The sequence below is a fragment of the Chlorocebus sabaeus genome, chromosome 3, assembly GCF_047675955.1.
Source record: "Chlorocebus sabaeus isolate Y175 chromosome 3, mChlSab1.0.hap1, whole genome shotgun sequence".
NCBI lineage: Eukaryota > Metazoa > Chordata > Mammalia > Primates > Cercopithecidae > Chlorocebus > Chlorocebus sabaeus.
Window position 1 is genome coordinate 26,247,444 of NC_132906.1, and position 15,684 is coordinate 26,263,127.

Below are 15,684 nucleotides of genomic sequence, written 5' to 3' on the forward strand. Positions count from 1 at the left end.
TCTAAATGTTTCCTTTTTAAAAACTGTTTTTGTTATTCTAGTTATTTGTGTTTCCATACCAATTTTAGAATTAACCTATCAATTTCTACTGGAAAGGGAAGCCTTCTGTTATTCTGATTGGGACTGCATTGAATCTATGTAAGTTAATTTGTAGAGAATCGACATTTTAACAATACTGGGTCTTCTGATCCACGTTTATCATATTTCTCTTCTTTTACTTAAGTATTTCATTTTCTTCAGTAATGTTCTGTCAATGAAAAGAGTCAAAATCTGGCAAACTATGCATCTGACAAAGGACTAGTATCCAGAATCTACAAGGAATGCAAACAAATCAGCAAGAAAAAAACAATCCCATCAAAAAGTGGGCAAAGGACATGAATAAACATTTCTCAAAAGAAAATACACGAACAGCCAACAAACACGAAAAAATGTTCAACATCACTAATCATCAGAGAAATGCAAATTAAAACCGCAATGAGATACCACCTTACTCCTGTAAGAATGGCCATTATAAAAAAGTAAAAAAACAATAGATGTTGGCCTGGATGTGAGGAAAAGGGAACACTTTTACACTGCTACTGGAAATGTAAACTAGTACAACCACTATGGAAAAGAGTATAGAGATTCCTTAAGGAACTAAAAGTAGAACTACCATTCAGTCCAGCAATCCCACTAATAAATATCTACCCAAAGGAAAATAAGTCATTACATAAAAAACACATATGCACATATAGCAGCACAGTAAGACACGGAACCAACCTTAGTGCCCATCAGCCAACAAGTGGATAAAGAAAATGTGGTATATGTACACCATAAAATACTATTCAGCCATAAAAAGGAACAAGATAATGTTTTCTGCAGCAACTTGTATGGAGCTGGAGGCTATTATTCTAACTGAAGTAACTCAGGAATGGAAAAGCAAACATTGTATGTTCTCACCTACAAGTGGGAGCTAAGCTATGAGGATGCAAAGGCATAAGAGTGATACAATGGGCTTTGGGGACTCAGAGGGGAAAGTTGGGAGAGGGGTGAGGAATAAAAGACTACATACAGTGTACACTACTCAGGTGATGGGTGCGCTAAAATCTCAGAAATCACAGCTAAAGAATGAATCCATGTAACCAAAAACCACCTATACCCCAAAAACTTGAAATAAAAAAAGAAGTCAAACTCTGTAAAATAGTTGAAGGGATTTATTCTGAGCCAAATATGAGTGACCATGGCCTGTGACACAGCCTTTGGGAGACCCTGAGAACATATGCTCAAGGTGGTTGGGGAGCAGCTTGGTTTCATACATTTTAGGGAGACATGAGACTTCAAATACACTTAAGATACAGATTGAACACTGGTTTGGTCCAGAAAGGCAAGACAACTTGAAGTGGGGCAGGGGTTCCAGGTTATAGGTAGATTTAAATTTTTCTGATTGGCAATTGGTTGAAAGAGTTATTATCAATAGAAAGGAATGTCTGGGTTAAGATAAGACATTGTGGAGACCAAAATTTTATCATGAAGCTGAAGCCTCCAGGAAGCAGCCTTCGAAAAGACTAGATTATAAATGTTTCTTATCACACTTAAGATCTGTGTTAATGTTAAATGCTGGTTGGCTTTTCCTGAATTCCAAAAAGAAAGGGGGGCATAATGAGGCATATCCGACCCCTGCTTCCATCATGGCTTGAACCAGTTTTTCAGGTTAACTTTGGAGTTCTCTGGCCAAGAGGACGGAGTCCATTCAGATGGTTGGGGGTGAAGGTGTTTAGAATCTTATTTTTGGTTCACAGTTTTTTGTTTTTGGAACAAAGTTTCACTCTTGTTACCCAGGCTGGAGTGCAATGGCGTGATCTCAGTTCACTGCAACCTCTGCCTGCTGGGTTCAAGCGATTCTCCTGCCTCAGCCTTCTGAGTAGCTGGGATTACAGGTGCCCACCACCACGCCCAGCTAATTTTTGTATATTTAGTAGAGACGGGGTTTCACCATGTTGATCAGGCTGGTCTTGAACTTCTGACCTCAGGGGATCCACCTGAGGTCTCCAAAAGTGCTGGGATTACAGGTGTGAGCCACCATGCCCGGCCATTGGTTCAGTTTTATAGTTTTCAGTGTAGCAGTGTTCCACATCTTTTGCTAACTATATTTCTAAGTATGTTTTTTTTATGGTATTATAAATGGTCTTGTTTTAACAATTTACTTTTCGATGGTTCATTGCTAATATATAGAAATATAATCAATTGTGTATATTGACCTTGAATCCTATGACTTTGATAAACTTGCTTATTTGTTCTAAAGGCTTTTTAATTAATTCCTCAGGATTGTTTTTTTAAAAAAAAGACGATTACTTATTCCTTTCCAATTTAACTACCTTTTATTGATTTTTAAATTTTATTAATTGTGCTAACTAGAATCTCCAGCAACATGATAACTAAACGTGCTCAGAGTGGATACCCTAGCTTCTCCCAAATCTTAAGTCTTTCACCGAGACTAAGGCTAGGCTAGTGCTATGGCTGCCATAACGAAGTGTCAAAGACCGTGTGGCTTAAATAACAGAAACTAATTTTCTCACAATTCTGGAGGCTAGAATTCTAAGATAAAGGTGTCAGCAGAGTTGGTTTCTTCTGAGGCTGCTCTCCTTGGCTTGCAGACGGCTGCCTTCTCCCTGTGTCATCACGCAGTCTTCCCATAGAACATAGTCTGGGTTCTAATCTCCACTTCTTGCGAGGACACATTAGAATAGGACCTACCCTAGTGGCTTCATTTTAACTTGATCTTGTCTCCACATGCTAAGGTACTGGAGGATAGGACTTCAACATAGGAATCTTGAGGGGACACAATTCAGCTCAAAACAGTTATTAAATATGATGTTAGCTGTAGGTCTTTGTAGATGCCATATATCATGTTGTTAAAGTTTCATTTTATTTCTAGTTTGCTCAGAGGTTTTGTGGGTTTTTAAAATCACAAATGAGTATCGGATTTTTTTTTTTTTTTTTGAGACGGAGTTTCGCTCTTGTTGCCCAGGCTGGAGTGCCGTGAAGCGATCTCCGCTCACCGCAACCTCTGCCTCCCGGGTTCAAGCATTTCTCTGCCTCAGTCTCCCGAGTAGCTGGAATTACAGGTGTCCACCACCATGCCAGGCTAATTGTTTTTGTATTTTTTGCAGAGACAGGGTTTCACCATCTTGGCCAGGCTGGTCTTGAACTCCTGACCTTGTGATCCACCCGCCTCAGCCTCCCAAAGTGCTGGGATTACAGGTGTGAGCCACCGTGCCAGGCCTGGATTTTGTTAAATTTTTTCTGCATCTGTTGAGATGGTTATATGTATTTCCTTTCTCCCTCTGTTAATATGCTAAATTACATTGGCTTTTCAAATATTAAGCCAACCTAGTATTTCTGGGATTAATCCCATTGTTTAATATATTATCCTTTTTATAGACTACCATTTTTTATTTGAGAAGATATTATAGAGTACACTTGTAATGAATGTGAATGTTGACAGTAAGGAGAGATGCTGTAAAAAGCTTATCCATTTACTATAACATGGAGAGTAAGCATATTACTTAGAAATACGTAGGCAAATTTCAGAAATACAGTTCAAAGAGTTAAAAGAGATTGATTCTGGAAGTAGGAGTAGAGGGTCAGGTTGTTCTCGCTGCGGTTTTTGCATCAGTTTACTTCTTAAAATCATAGCTATAGGTCAGGAGCAGTGGTTCACACCTGTTATCCCAGCACTCTGGGAGGCCCAAGTGAGAAGCCTGCTTGACGACAAGAGTTGGAGATCAACCTCGGCAAAAGAGCAACAGCCCACCTCTACAAAAAAAAAAAAAAATTAGCTTGGTGAAAATTAATAAATTAAAAAAAAATTACCAGTGTGTGCACATTACTTTGGTAGAAGTAAAAATAATGAGAGAGAGAGAAAATCCTCCCAGTGACTAGTCATTTGTTTTTATGATTCAGCTGGTTTGTGTTTTGCAAGGTACATGGTGTGCAGACATCTGAAAACGTCTGTTTTCCACTGTTTGTAACTAACTGGTAGAATTAGCCTTGATTTCCTCCCATGGCTTATGAATATACTTTAAGCATAGTTGTCTATAATGGGATGTTTCTAAACGACCTATCCTTGTCCTGGTACCACGCTGATTTGGGCTATAGTGCAAACGGGTGCACCATGGTGGGCGAGGTCATTCAAAGGAAAAGAGGAGAATGTGCAGTGGTGCCGAGGTTTGTAAGAGCAGGCGGCTTGTACATGCAAATACATGGTTTGGATGAATCTGGGAGTGGATAGGCTGATGGGTGATGAATACTCAAAGCACAACAGTAAGCAACTTTAGTTAGAGCGAAACTCTTAAAGCACGCTGCCCTTTGGCAGGAAACACGACATTCCGCAAGCTGATAGCCCTCCGCGACGCATTACGCACAACAGACAGCTGGAGACGCCGAGGTGCTCTCGCTTTGATTTCGGCGCCTGCGCCCGCGCGGGGAGAGATTGGCTGGGGCGGCGGGACTGGGCGGTGAGCGCGTCACTTCCTGCCGCTGCCAGGCGCGTCCTCCCACGCGCTATGACCGACCGTGCAGAGCCGCGGGGGCGGCGGCCCGGAGTCGGAGTAGGAGTCGTGGTGACCAGCTGCAAACATCCGCGTTGCGTCCTCCTGGGGAAGAGGAAAGGCTCGGTTGGAGCCGGCAGTTTCCAACTCCCTGGAGGTCATTTGGAGTTCGGGTGAGCAGCCGCGGACGCGAGGAAAGCGCAGCGTGCGCTGAGGGACGAGCTCACACTGTGCTTCCTTCGTGCGCCGTGCGTGACAACGTCCGCGCTGACGCTGCGTCGTTTCTCGTGCGTTCCCTCGGTTCCTCCCCTCGACTTAGGCTCTCGCCCAGGATGGGGCGCTGTGACGGGTCAGGCGAGGTCATTGCTTGGCTAGCTGGGTCCTTCCGGCTGCGCGCCCGCTAGGTGGTGGTTGGGATTTTGTCTGTGAGGTGTTTCTCACAGCTTACACACAAAAGGAGGAAAGCAGGTGTGTGTAAACCTCCAGCAGCCCGATGTTTTCAACTAAGACATTGCACCGTTTCCGTGTGATTGATTGATTGATTGGAGAGACTGTCTCGCTCTGTAGCCCAGGCCGGAGTGCAGTGGCGTTATCTCGAGTCAGTGCAACCTCCGCTACCCAGGTTCAAGCGATTTTCATGCCTCAGCCTCATGAGTAGCTGGGATTACAGGCGCCCGCTACCACGCCGTACTAATTTTTGTGTTTTTAGTAGAGACGGGGTTTCGCCATTTTGGCCAGGCTGGTCTCGAACTCCTGACCTCAGGTGATCCACCCGCTTCAGCCTCCCAAAGTGCTGGGATTACAGGCGTGAGCCACCGCGTCCGGCCGGTTTCCATGTGATTTAGACCAACACAGATCAATTTAATACCTACTGACCGCGTAACCAAGCCCATTTGCTTGGCTAGAGTGCAACCAAAAAATAAATAATCATGAATGAGTATTGGATTTTGTCATTTTTTTCTGCATCTGTTGAGATGATTATATGTAAAATTTTAGTTGCACGCTAACCAAGCAAATGGGCTAATGAAACGCTTTGAGCCTCAGTTTCTTCATCTTTAAAATGGGAGCGTTGGACTAAATCCCCTTGAAGCTGCCTTCTGCCTTGGCACTTCCGCAATTCATTATAACTATCAGAGGAGTTGGACAGCTAAGGAGACTCAGTTCTATACAAGAGTGAAGAGAGCCCGGATAGTTTATCACCTTGACTATACTATCATGGGTGTGCGCATATGTCCAGACTCATCAAATTGTATATATATTTAACATGTACATTTTTATGTACAAAAGTGTATACGAAACACTTTTGTAAAAAAAAATAATGTTTTTCAAGTTAAAAAAAAAAGCCTGGGATGGTGCTAAAAAGTGGATTCTGAAGTGAGAATAATGCTAATCAAGAACAGATAAACAGCATCTAAAGCATCAGAGCCAGCACTTGTTTTTCCTTCAGTATAAATTTTCAAATGTACATCAAAGTGGAGAAAATAGTGAATCCTTTTGTGCCCATCACAGAGCATTTTCTTTTTTCATCTTGACTGCCCTTCCCTCCGCCGCCCAAAACACACACACACACACCCCTGAATTGGACATTTTTAAGATCACGGAGGAAAATGCTACACACACTGGGTATCAGATGATACTTAAAGAATTATTTTGTTAGGTATGAAAATGTTTGTCGTTGTGTTTTTTTTAAAAGTCTATTCAAGGTACATACTGAACTATTTAGGGATGGTATAATAGGATGTCTGAGATTACCTGTAAAATAGTTAAAAAAAAAGCCCCCAACACACACACACACACACACACACAAAACATTTAGCCATCTCAGCACTAATTTACAGCTGGAGTGCAATGGCACCATCATGGCTCACTGCAGCCTTGACTTCCCAGGCTCAAACTATCCTCTTGCCTCAGCCTCTTGAGTAGTTGGGACCACAGACCATAGGCACGCATCACCATGCCTGGCTATTATTTCTTTTTTTTTTGAGAGATGAGGTCACACTATGTTGACCTCAGCTGGTCTCAAACTCCTGAACTCAAGCTATCCTCTTGCCTCGGCCTTCCAAAAGATTATAGACATGAGCCACATGCCGGCTGATTTGTTGTTTTAAAGCAGGAACCAATTACAGTTCTTTTTGCTTTACACTAGAAACTTCTGGCCAAGAATTTCATGGCAAAATATATATACACACACACGTATATACATTTATATATATACATATATACACACATATGTATATATAAAAAATATAATTAATTTTTTTTTCTGTTTTCCAGTGAGACCTGGGAAGAATGTGCTCAAAGGGAAACCTGGGAAGAAGCAGCTCTTCACCTGAAAAATGTTCGCTTTGCCTCAGTTGTGAATTCTTTCATTGAGAAGGAGAAATACCATTATGTTACTATATTAATGAAAGGAGAAGTGGATGTGACTCATGATTCAGAACCAAAGAATGTAGAACCTGAAAAAAATGAAAGTAAGAGAATTATATATAATCCTACATTTTTCTTTGAGGAGAGCCTGTGGTCTGGAAGAATATTACAGTGTGTTGCCATATGAAGAGAATGCTATTGTCTGAATGCTTGTGTTCCCCCAGAATTCTGTGTAGAAATCCTAACTCCCATGATGATGGTTTTAGGAGGTGGGGCCCTTGGGAGGTGATTAGATCATAAGATAATGAATGGAATTCGTGCCCTTGTAAAAGAGACCCCTGACCCCTTCCATGATGTAAAGATACAGAGAGAAGATGGTTGTCTAGGAAACCTGAAAGTGGGCCCTCCCCAGACATGGAATCTGCCAGTGTCTTGATCTTGGACTTCCCAGTCTGTAGAACTGTTGAGAAATAAATTTCTGTTGCTCATAAGCCATGTAGTCTAAAATATTCTGTTATAGCAGTCTGAATAGCCTAAGATATGTGAATGTAGAGATGTAATATAGAGATACAGATAGGTAAATATATTTGGACCATGAGGAACCAGACTGCCTGTGTTTGTGTGCTGGTTCTTAGAGCTTTGTGACCTTGGGCAAATTATTTCGTGCCTGGGCCTCTTTTCTCATCTGTGATAATAGTAAGTACCTTGGATGGGTTCTTGTAAGGATTTACATATGAAGAACCTCGTGAACACAGTAAGTTTTATTGTTAGTGTTTAATTTTGTTTCAGGCAGTAATTTTAAGGAAAATATTTTATCTGTTTTCCTCAGTTTTCTCACCTGTGCAGGAGAGTTAATACCATCCATTTACTGTAAATAATTACACTGATAAAACAGTTATTGTTTCAGAGCAGTTGGGTTCTCCTTGCCTGCTGCCCAGAAAAAGCCAGTACCCTGAGACAGTAGGAGTTGTAGCAGAGAAAGAGTTTAATAATCACAGGGCAGCTGCCTGAGGAGGACAGGAGATACTTCTTAAATCCTACCCATAGAGAATTAAGAGGCTAGGGTTTTTCAAGGATGGTTTGGCAAGCAAGGGGCTAGGGAATGAGAAATGCTGATTTGTTGGGTTGGGGATAAAACCATAGGGATGTCAGCTGCTTCTTGTGCTAAGTCAGTTCCTCGATGGGGGCTTCACAGGACCACTTGAGTCAGGGTTTCTTTGTGTGGCTTACCGATTTGGGTGGTACCAGTTGGTCCATTAGAATGCAAAGCCTGAAAAAGATCTCAAACACTAGTCTTAGGTTTTACAATAGCATTGCCATCTGTAGGGGTAATTGGGAGTTATAAATCTTTTGATCACTGGCTACATGCTTCCTGAGCAGTAAGGCAAGTTATAAAATGATGCCTGGTTAGAGTTTAACTATGCCTACATCTTAATAGAATTCTGGCCCTTACCATAATTCTAACCTTGTGACCTTTTATTAGTTTTACAAAAGCAGCTTTGGTCCCACAACAAGGAGGGGGTTAGTTTTGGGAAGGGACTATTATCATCCTTACTTTAAAGTTAAACTGTAAACTAAATTCCTCCCATAGTTAGGTTGGCCTGTGTGTAGAAATGAGCAGACAATTTGTGAGGTTAGAAGCAAGTTGGAGTCAGCTTTGTTAGATTTCTGTCACTGTTATAATTTTGCAAAGGTGGTTTCATTATCTGTTACCCTCTATGTTGAATTGAGTGCACTGAAAGTTTGTTTACTATGTGCTAAGCATTGTTCTAAGGATTTTCTGTCTACTGTCTCTCCTCAACTTCTCATAAAACAGAGAAAAAGAACTAAAGAGAAAAATATCAAACTTTTTCAGTATATTCCTTGCCATATGAAACTTTATCCATGTGGTCTCATGTATTGAAGCACCCCTCTAAACATTTAATTTCTTCTCTAATAGGGAAGAATCTTTTCATTCAACAGATACTGATACTTATTGAGTGGTGTGCCAGACACTGTTCTAGGCACTGAAGAAACAATGTTGCGTAGAACAAAGTCCCTGCCCTCTTGGTACTTTACATTTTAGTGAGCGGGGAAAACGACAGATTACAGATACTTTATTATAGTAGCAATAAGGACTAAAAAGAGCAATAAAGCTGTGTAAGAAAGGGATATATGGGGCCGGGCGCGGTGGCTCAAGCCTGTAATCCCAGCACTTTGGGAGGCCGAGACGGGCGGATCACGAGGTCAGGAGATCGAGACCATCCTGGCGAACACGGTGAAACCCCGTCTCTACTAAAAATACAAAAAATTAGCCGGGCGAGGTGGCGGGCGCCTGTAGTCCCAGCTACTCGGGAGGCTGAGGCAGGAGAATGGCGTAAACCCGGGAGGCGGAGCTTGCAGTGAGCTGAGATCCGGCCACTGCACTCCAGCCTGGGAGACAGAGCGAGACTCCGTCTCAAAAAAAAAAAAAAAAAAAAAAGAAAGGGATATATGAATGCTATATCAGGGTGGTCGGGAAGGGTCTCTGACAAAGGGACGTATATACATATACTGGGCAACATAGTGAGACCCTGTCTCTACAAAACTAAAAGTGTTAGCCAGAGTGGTGGCACACACCTGTAATTGCAGCTACTCGGGAGGCTGAGACGGAAGGATCATGTGAGCCTGGGAGGTCAAGGCTGCAGTGAGCTCTGATATCACCACTGCTCTCCAGCCTGAGCAGCAACAGAGTGAGACCCTGTCTCAAAAAGAAGAAAAGAAGAAATGGACTAGACATTTTCTTATTTTTCTTTTTTCTATGGGCAAATAAAGCTGAGACTAGAAGAGACAAATATGATGAAATAGTTAAGGTTTTTTTTTATATATATTCAGTATCCTTCACAGTGGGCAGATACAGAAAACCTTCATTTTTAGAGAAGGTGCTATAGAGAAAACACCAAGGTCACTGACTGTCCCACCAGCTTTATTTGACCATTCTTACTCACCAAGCCACCTCTGGGTACTTCCTCATTCTTCAGTCCTCTTTTTGCCCTGTCTGGTCTCTGTAGGGATTTGAGTTGGGGAATCTTGATGCAAGTTATAATTTTGAATCTCGCTTCTCTGAGCTGTGGGCCTGTGTTTCCAGTTGCTTTCTAAATATCTTCCCTTAATGTTCAGAAGGCATCTCAAATTCAACTCAACTTCAAATTATGCTTTTTTTTTTTTTTAACTGAACTTTGAATCTATAAAGAACAGTTCTTTTTTTTTTTTTTTTTTTTTGAGACGGAGTCTTGCTCTGTCACCCAGGCTGAAGTGCAGTGGCCGGATCTCAGCTCACTGCAAGCTCCTCCTCTCGGGTTCACGCCATTCTCCTGCCTCAGCCTCCCGAGTAGCTGGGACTACAGGCACCCGCCACTTCGCCCGGCTAGTTTTTTTTTGTATTTCTTTTAGTAGAGACGGGGTTTCACCGTGTTAGCCAGGATGGTCTCGATCTCCTGACCTCATGATCCGCCCGTCTCGGCCTCCCAAAGTGCTGGGATTACAGGCTTGAGCCACCGCGCCCGGCCAAAGAACAGTTCTTTTGGCTTATACATTTTGGACTCTTCCCTACCAAACAGAGTGTCTGGCTCATAATCAGTATTCAAAATATGTTGAAGGAAGAAAGGACCCAGTGAATGAATATACAAGCCAACCTCTTTCTGTGAAGCTTTCATTTAGTACTAGCCTGTCCTACTTTTGAATAACTTCTATAAGATTACTATTCTACTTTAAGTACTAAATCATGAGTTTTTATAACCATGTAACTATATGTATTGTTTTATTCCTCTTAGGATATAGTAGCTAGGAGTAGTTTTACGTGCATTGTGATTTTTAAAATTCATTTATGTAACTTTTTTATTTGTCCACTTTCATTTTGTTAACTCTCTGACATGAACCTTGCTAGTAATCTCAAATAAAGCAGTACGATTTAGAAGGTCCAAGATTACTAGCATCAAATCAGATTTGATCAAAAACATTTATTCCTCTATATCTGTTAGTAAAAATACAGCAGAAATTATGTTCACTTTATTCCCAGTTGCAGCCTGATAACCAGCTATACTGATAACCAGTTGCAGCCTGATAACCAGCTATACTGATAACCAGTTGCAGCCTGATAACCAGCTATACTGATAACCAGTTGCAGCCTAGCCAAGGTGCAAGGGCTTGGTAGGTCTTTGCTTTCTTTCTAGTATAAAGATACAGTCTCTCTGTCCCATGCTACTCAGGCCTTGGATCTGGATAGCCTGCTTCAGTTTACTATTTAGTGCATCTTTCCTCCAACCATCTAATTATAGTTTGGAGGCTCATCCAGACACTTCATTTTCTAGGGGATGGGGTAATCTCTTCATGGACAGCTTTTTGGAGATCCGGTTAATTAAGCATCTTGCACCGCATTGTTGGGTACTCAATCTGTCTCTCTCTCTCCCTTTCTCTTTCTTTCTTTCTCTCTCTCCCCCCCGCCCACCACACCACCTCATTAGTGTATGGTTACAGTTATTAATCGTCTCTTCCTGTACTTGTTCCAGTTTCATGGATTTTTGGCCCCTGCATTCCCAAAGTGAAAATACATACCTGTATACCTGTATTTTATGGGCAGAGAGATACTTAGTGCTTACACGTAGTAAAAACAGGTGATCATAAAGAAACAGAACATGGAGTGTATATCTTAATATATTATGTAGGTATTTGCCTGTCATAAGCATCTGTGCTTCTATGTTATTTACATTTAAATCATGAAAGAAAACACCATTCTCTAGAATCTTTTTCTAGAATTTCATGTACTTTATAACTGATAGACACTGTTAAATCTTTCTTGTTTGAATGGATTTTAAAAAATTATCTTCTGTATTTGTTTATCTAAAATATGCCAAGGTACAATATTTTATTTTCCTCTGCACAGCTTTCATACTTTTTTAAGAGATGGAGGATATCTTAGAAACTTTGTAATCTACTTTATTTTATAGGTGAAGGAAATGGTTTATTTTAATGTAGTATAACCTATAGTATATAAAGTTTTTTGCATTTTTTACAAAAATATTTAAATAAACATTGACTAATACTAAATCTGTGTTTACCCTGGCATAGCCTTTGTAAACTGGGCTTCACATTCAAATAACACAATGTTTTAAATGACCACCATTCTCTTCATAAGATCTTCATTCTACATGCAAATTATATTTGTATAGCCAAGCAAATGTAAAGCATTACTATTAGAGTTTATTAGTAGCAAGTTATTTTTAAATTCAATTAATTTTTTCTAAATATAGGTTAGCTTACCCAAATAAATACCCTATGTTTTCTGTTAGCTAAATAAATTGATTTAGCATTTTTCTTTTCTAGGTTGGGAGTGGGTTCCTTGGGAAGAATTTCCTCCTCTGGACCAGCTTTTCTGGGGACTGCGTTGTTTAAAAGAACAAGGCTATGATCCATTTAAAGAAGATCTGAACCATCTGGTGGGATACAAAGGAAATCATCTCTAGGTGGCTGAGAAGATTTCTTGATTTTCTTTAAAAACACAGGAATAAGGTCTAGTTAGGGAATGAAAAATGTCTACATTGCAGAACAACTCCATTTTATCTAAAAAAGATCTTATGATCACCAATTTATTTGCAATCTCTTAATGTATCCACCACCGTTTCAGCCAGTACTTGAGAAAATTTTTCTGAAATATGTCATTGAATTGTATTCCAGACACAGAATCTATGATAAATACTGATATTATGGGTAATCTGCTTTCCATATTTACCTATGATATTTACTGTGCAGTTTGTCATTACTAGCTTGCATGGAGTAGGATGCAGTCGAATTTGCCTTAGTGTTTCTGTTCAAATAGAGACCTGAATTCAAATATTGTAGTTTATGTTCAAACACAGTATGCCTGTTGCAAAATTTACCAAATTTGTTGATTACCTCTTTTATTAAAGACATGTGGGGGAGAGGGTAATAAATAAATTGTGGCAATCTTTGCAACTTACAGCGAATAGGACAGGTCATTAGGGTGTATTTCCCAGGTTTCCAGTTGAGAACCTAAACCAACAGAAGTGAGACAAACCATCTAATGTCTGTATCCTCCTATTAACAGGCTGTGATGTTGAGTTTCTCACTTACTCTCTCTGAGGTCCAGGGTCCTTACATGTAAAATGAAGAGATTCGTCTAGAGCAGTGGTTCTTAAAGTGTGGTCGGCGGGGGGGCCTCAAGAGCCTTTCAAGGGTATTCTAGGTCAAAGCTGTTTTTATAACACTTACCATTTCATCATTTATAGTTTTTCCTTTTTTTTTATTTGAGAAGGAGTCTTGCTGTGTTGCAGTGGCACGATCTCAGCTCATTGCAGCCTCCGCCTCCTGGGTTCAAGCAATTCTCCTACCTCAGCTTCCTGAGTAGCTGGGATTACAGGCATCCACTACCACACCTGGCTAATTTTTGTATTTTTAGTGGAGACGATGTTTCACCATGTTGGCCAGGCTGGTCTGGAACTCTGGAGCTCAAGTGATCTGCCCACCTCAGCCTCCCAAAATGCTTACAGGTGTGAGCCACCACGCCCGGCCATCATTTATCTTTTTCACTCATTTTTTCATGAGTGTGCAGAGGAGTTTTTGAGAGGCTATCTGGTGTGATATTATAATAGGCTGAATGCAAAAGCAGATATGAGAATCCAACTTTCGTCTGTCATCAGACATTGAAGAAATTTGGAGAAATGTAAAGCAGCAGTACTCTTGTCACTAATGATTTTTGTTGTTGGTTAGAAAAATGGTTATTTTTAGTGGGTTTTAATATGTGAAAAAAATAAAAACTGTCAAAAATGTTATTTACGTGTTTATACATAATGGGATTTTGTTACTTGTAAATGGCTAATAAAAATTTGAAGAAATTTCTCAGTTTTCATTTCTATATGATAAATATTTCTAGATAAAACCATACAAAAACAAAATCACTTTGTGGTCTTTGGAAATTTTTTTTTTTTTTTTTTTTCGAGACAGAATCTGGCTCTGTCACCCAGGCTGGAGTGCAGTGGCGCTATCTCGGCTCACTGCAAGTTCCGCCTCCCGGGTTCACACCATTCTCCTGCCTCAGCCTCCTGAGTAGCTGGGACTACAAGCACCCGCCACCACACCTAATTTTTCTATTTTTAGTAGAGACGGAGTTTCACCGTGTGAGCCAGGATGATCTCGATCTCCTGACCTTGTGATCCACCCACCTTGGCCTCCCAAAGTGCTGGGATTACAGGTGTGAGCCACCACGCCTGGCCAATTGTTTACTTTTTTAAAATTACATATGTACATTGTACAATTTGTCATGTATAAATCCCATTTTCTATTAATTGTATCTTTACCTATTTTTATTTTTTTCCGACTGTCAGCCAGGCTGGAGTGCAGTGGTGCAATCTCGGCTCACTGCAACCTCCAGCTCCCAGCCTCAAGGGATCCTCTTGCCTCGGCCTCCTGAGTACTTGGGATTACAGGTATGCACCACCACGCCTGGCTAATTTTTGTATTTTTAGTAGAGACGGTTTCACCATGTTGCCCAGGTTGGTCTTGAACTCCTGACCTCAAGTGATCCACCCACCTTGGCCTCCCAAAGTGCTGGGATTACAGGCATGAACCACCGCTCCCTGTCCATATTTTTGATGTTAGATGCCTGATGTTGGAATGTTTGAAGAGCTCAAATATAATAAGTGTGTATGTATGCCTTGTTCTTTGGATATATGAATTAATTTCACACTAATTTTTCAGCTCCTATTTGATTATTCCATGTCCTTCTGTTGCTTGCTTCCTCATTTTACTTAATTTCACTCCTTCAGTTGACTGAATCCCTGTCCCTGGCTTCTCCTAAGTGACAGACATGTGAGGCTTGATAAGAAAGCTAGCAAGCTTATGGATTAAACCCATTCATAGGTTTATCTCTACTACAGTTCATTGGTAATTCATTAAGGTATCTCTTTATGTTAGTACTTATCCATGCAGATGTTTTATAGCTTCAAACACTCATCACAAGGTCTGGCACAGTGGCTCACACCTGTAAACCCAGCACTTTGTGAGGCTGAGGTGAGAGGACTGCTTCAGTTCAAGAGCTCAAGACCAGCATGGGCAACAGGGAGACCCCGTCTTTATGAATAATTTAAAAATTAGCCAGGCATGGTGGCGTGTGCCTGTGGTCCCAGCTACTTGGGAGGCAATGACAAACTCACTGAAAGCTTGTGAGATTTTTTGGTTTTTGTTTTTTAACTCACCCAACTTGACATGAAATGTATTTCAATGGAAAGAAAATAACCAGGAGTTTTATTCATAGGAAAAGGTAAAAAGGTGTTGGGAGCAAGCCCCCCAAAATCTGGCCATAAACTGGTCCCAAGACTGGCCATAAACCAAATCTTTGCAGCACTATAACATGTTCATAATGGGCCTAACACCCAAGCTGGAAGGTTGTGGGTTTATGGGAATGAGGGCAAGGAACACCTGGTCCACCCAGGTGGAAAACTGCCTAAAGGTATGTCTTTCTATTATATACCTAAGCAGCCAGAGTGGTAACTGGTAATGCTAAATGCCTAATACATACTAGCTGAATGAAAAAAATACCTTTTAGTATTTCTTTTTCTTAACTTTTTATTTTTCTGGGTCAGATGAAAACAAGTAGTACTGAGGATCCTCAGAATAGGAAATGCAAATACTGCATTCCAATTATTGGCAGGGACATGAAGAATATCTATTTCTATAGGTGTAAGGAGAAGTTAGGGTCCAAAATACAAACAGAAGTGACACACTGGCTAAAGATGTACACAAAGTCCACAACTGG

The 15,684-nt window shown here is 40.8% G+C and overlaps 1 protein-coding gene across 1 annotated transcript; it reads left to right on the forward strand.

The window, feature by feature from the left end:
* The first annotated feature begins 4,478 nt into the window (after positions 1–4,478).
* NUDT15 (nudix hydrolase 15) lies at positions 4,479–13,765 on the forward strand. Its single transcript, XM_007960376.3, has 3 exons — positions 4,479–4,702; positions 6,804–7,000; positions 12,237–13,765. Exons 1-3 carry the CDS (start codon positions 4,545–4,547, stop codon positions 12,374–12,376), a joined length of 495 nt encoding a protein of 164 aa, XP_007958567.1. The 5' UTR covers positions 4,479–4,544; the 3' UTR covers positions 12,377–13,765.
* Positions 13,766–15,684: the final 1,919 nt, after the last annotated feature.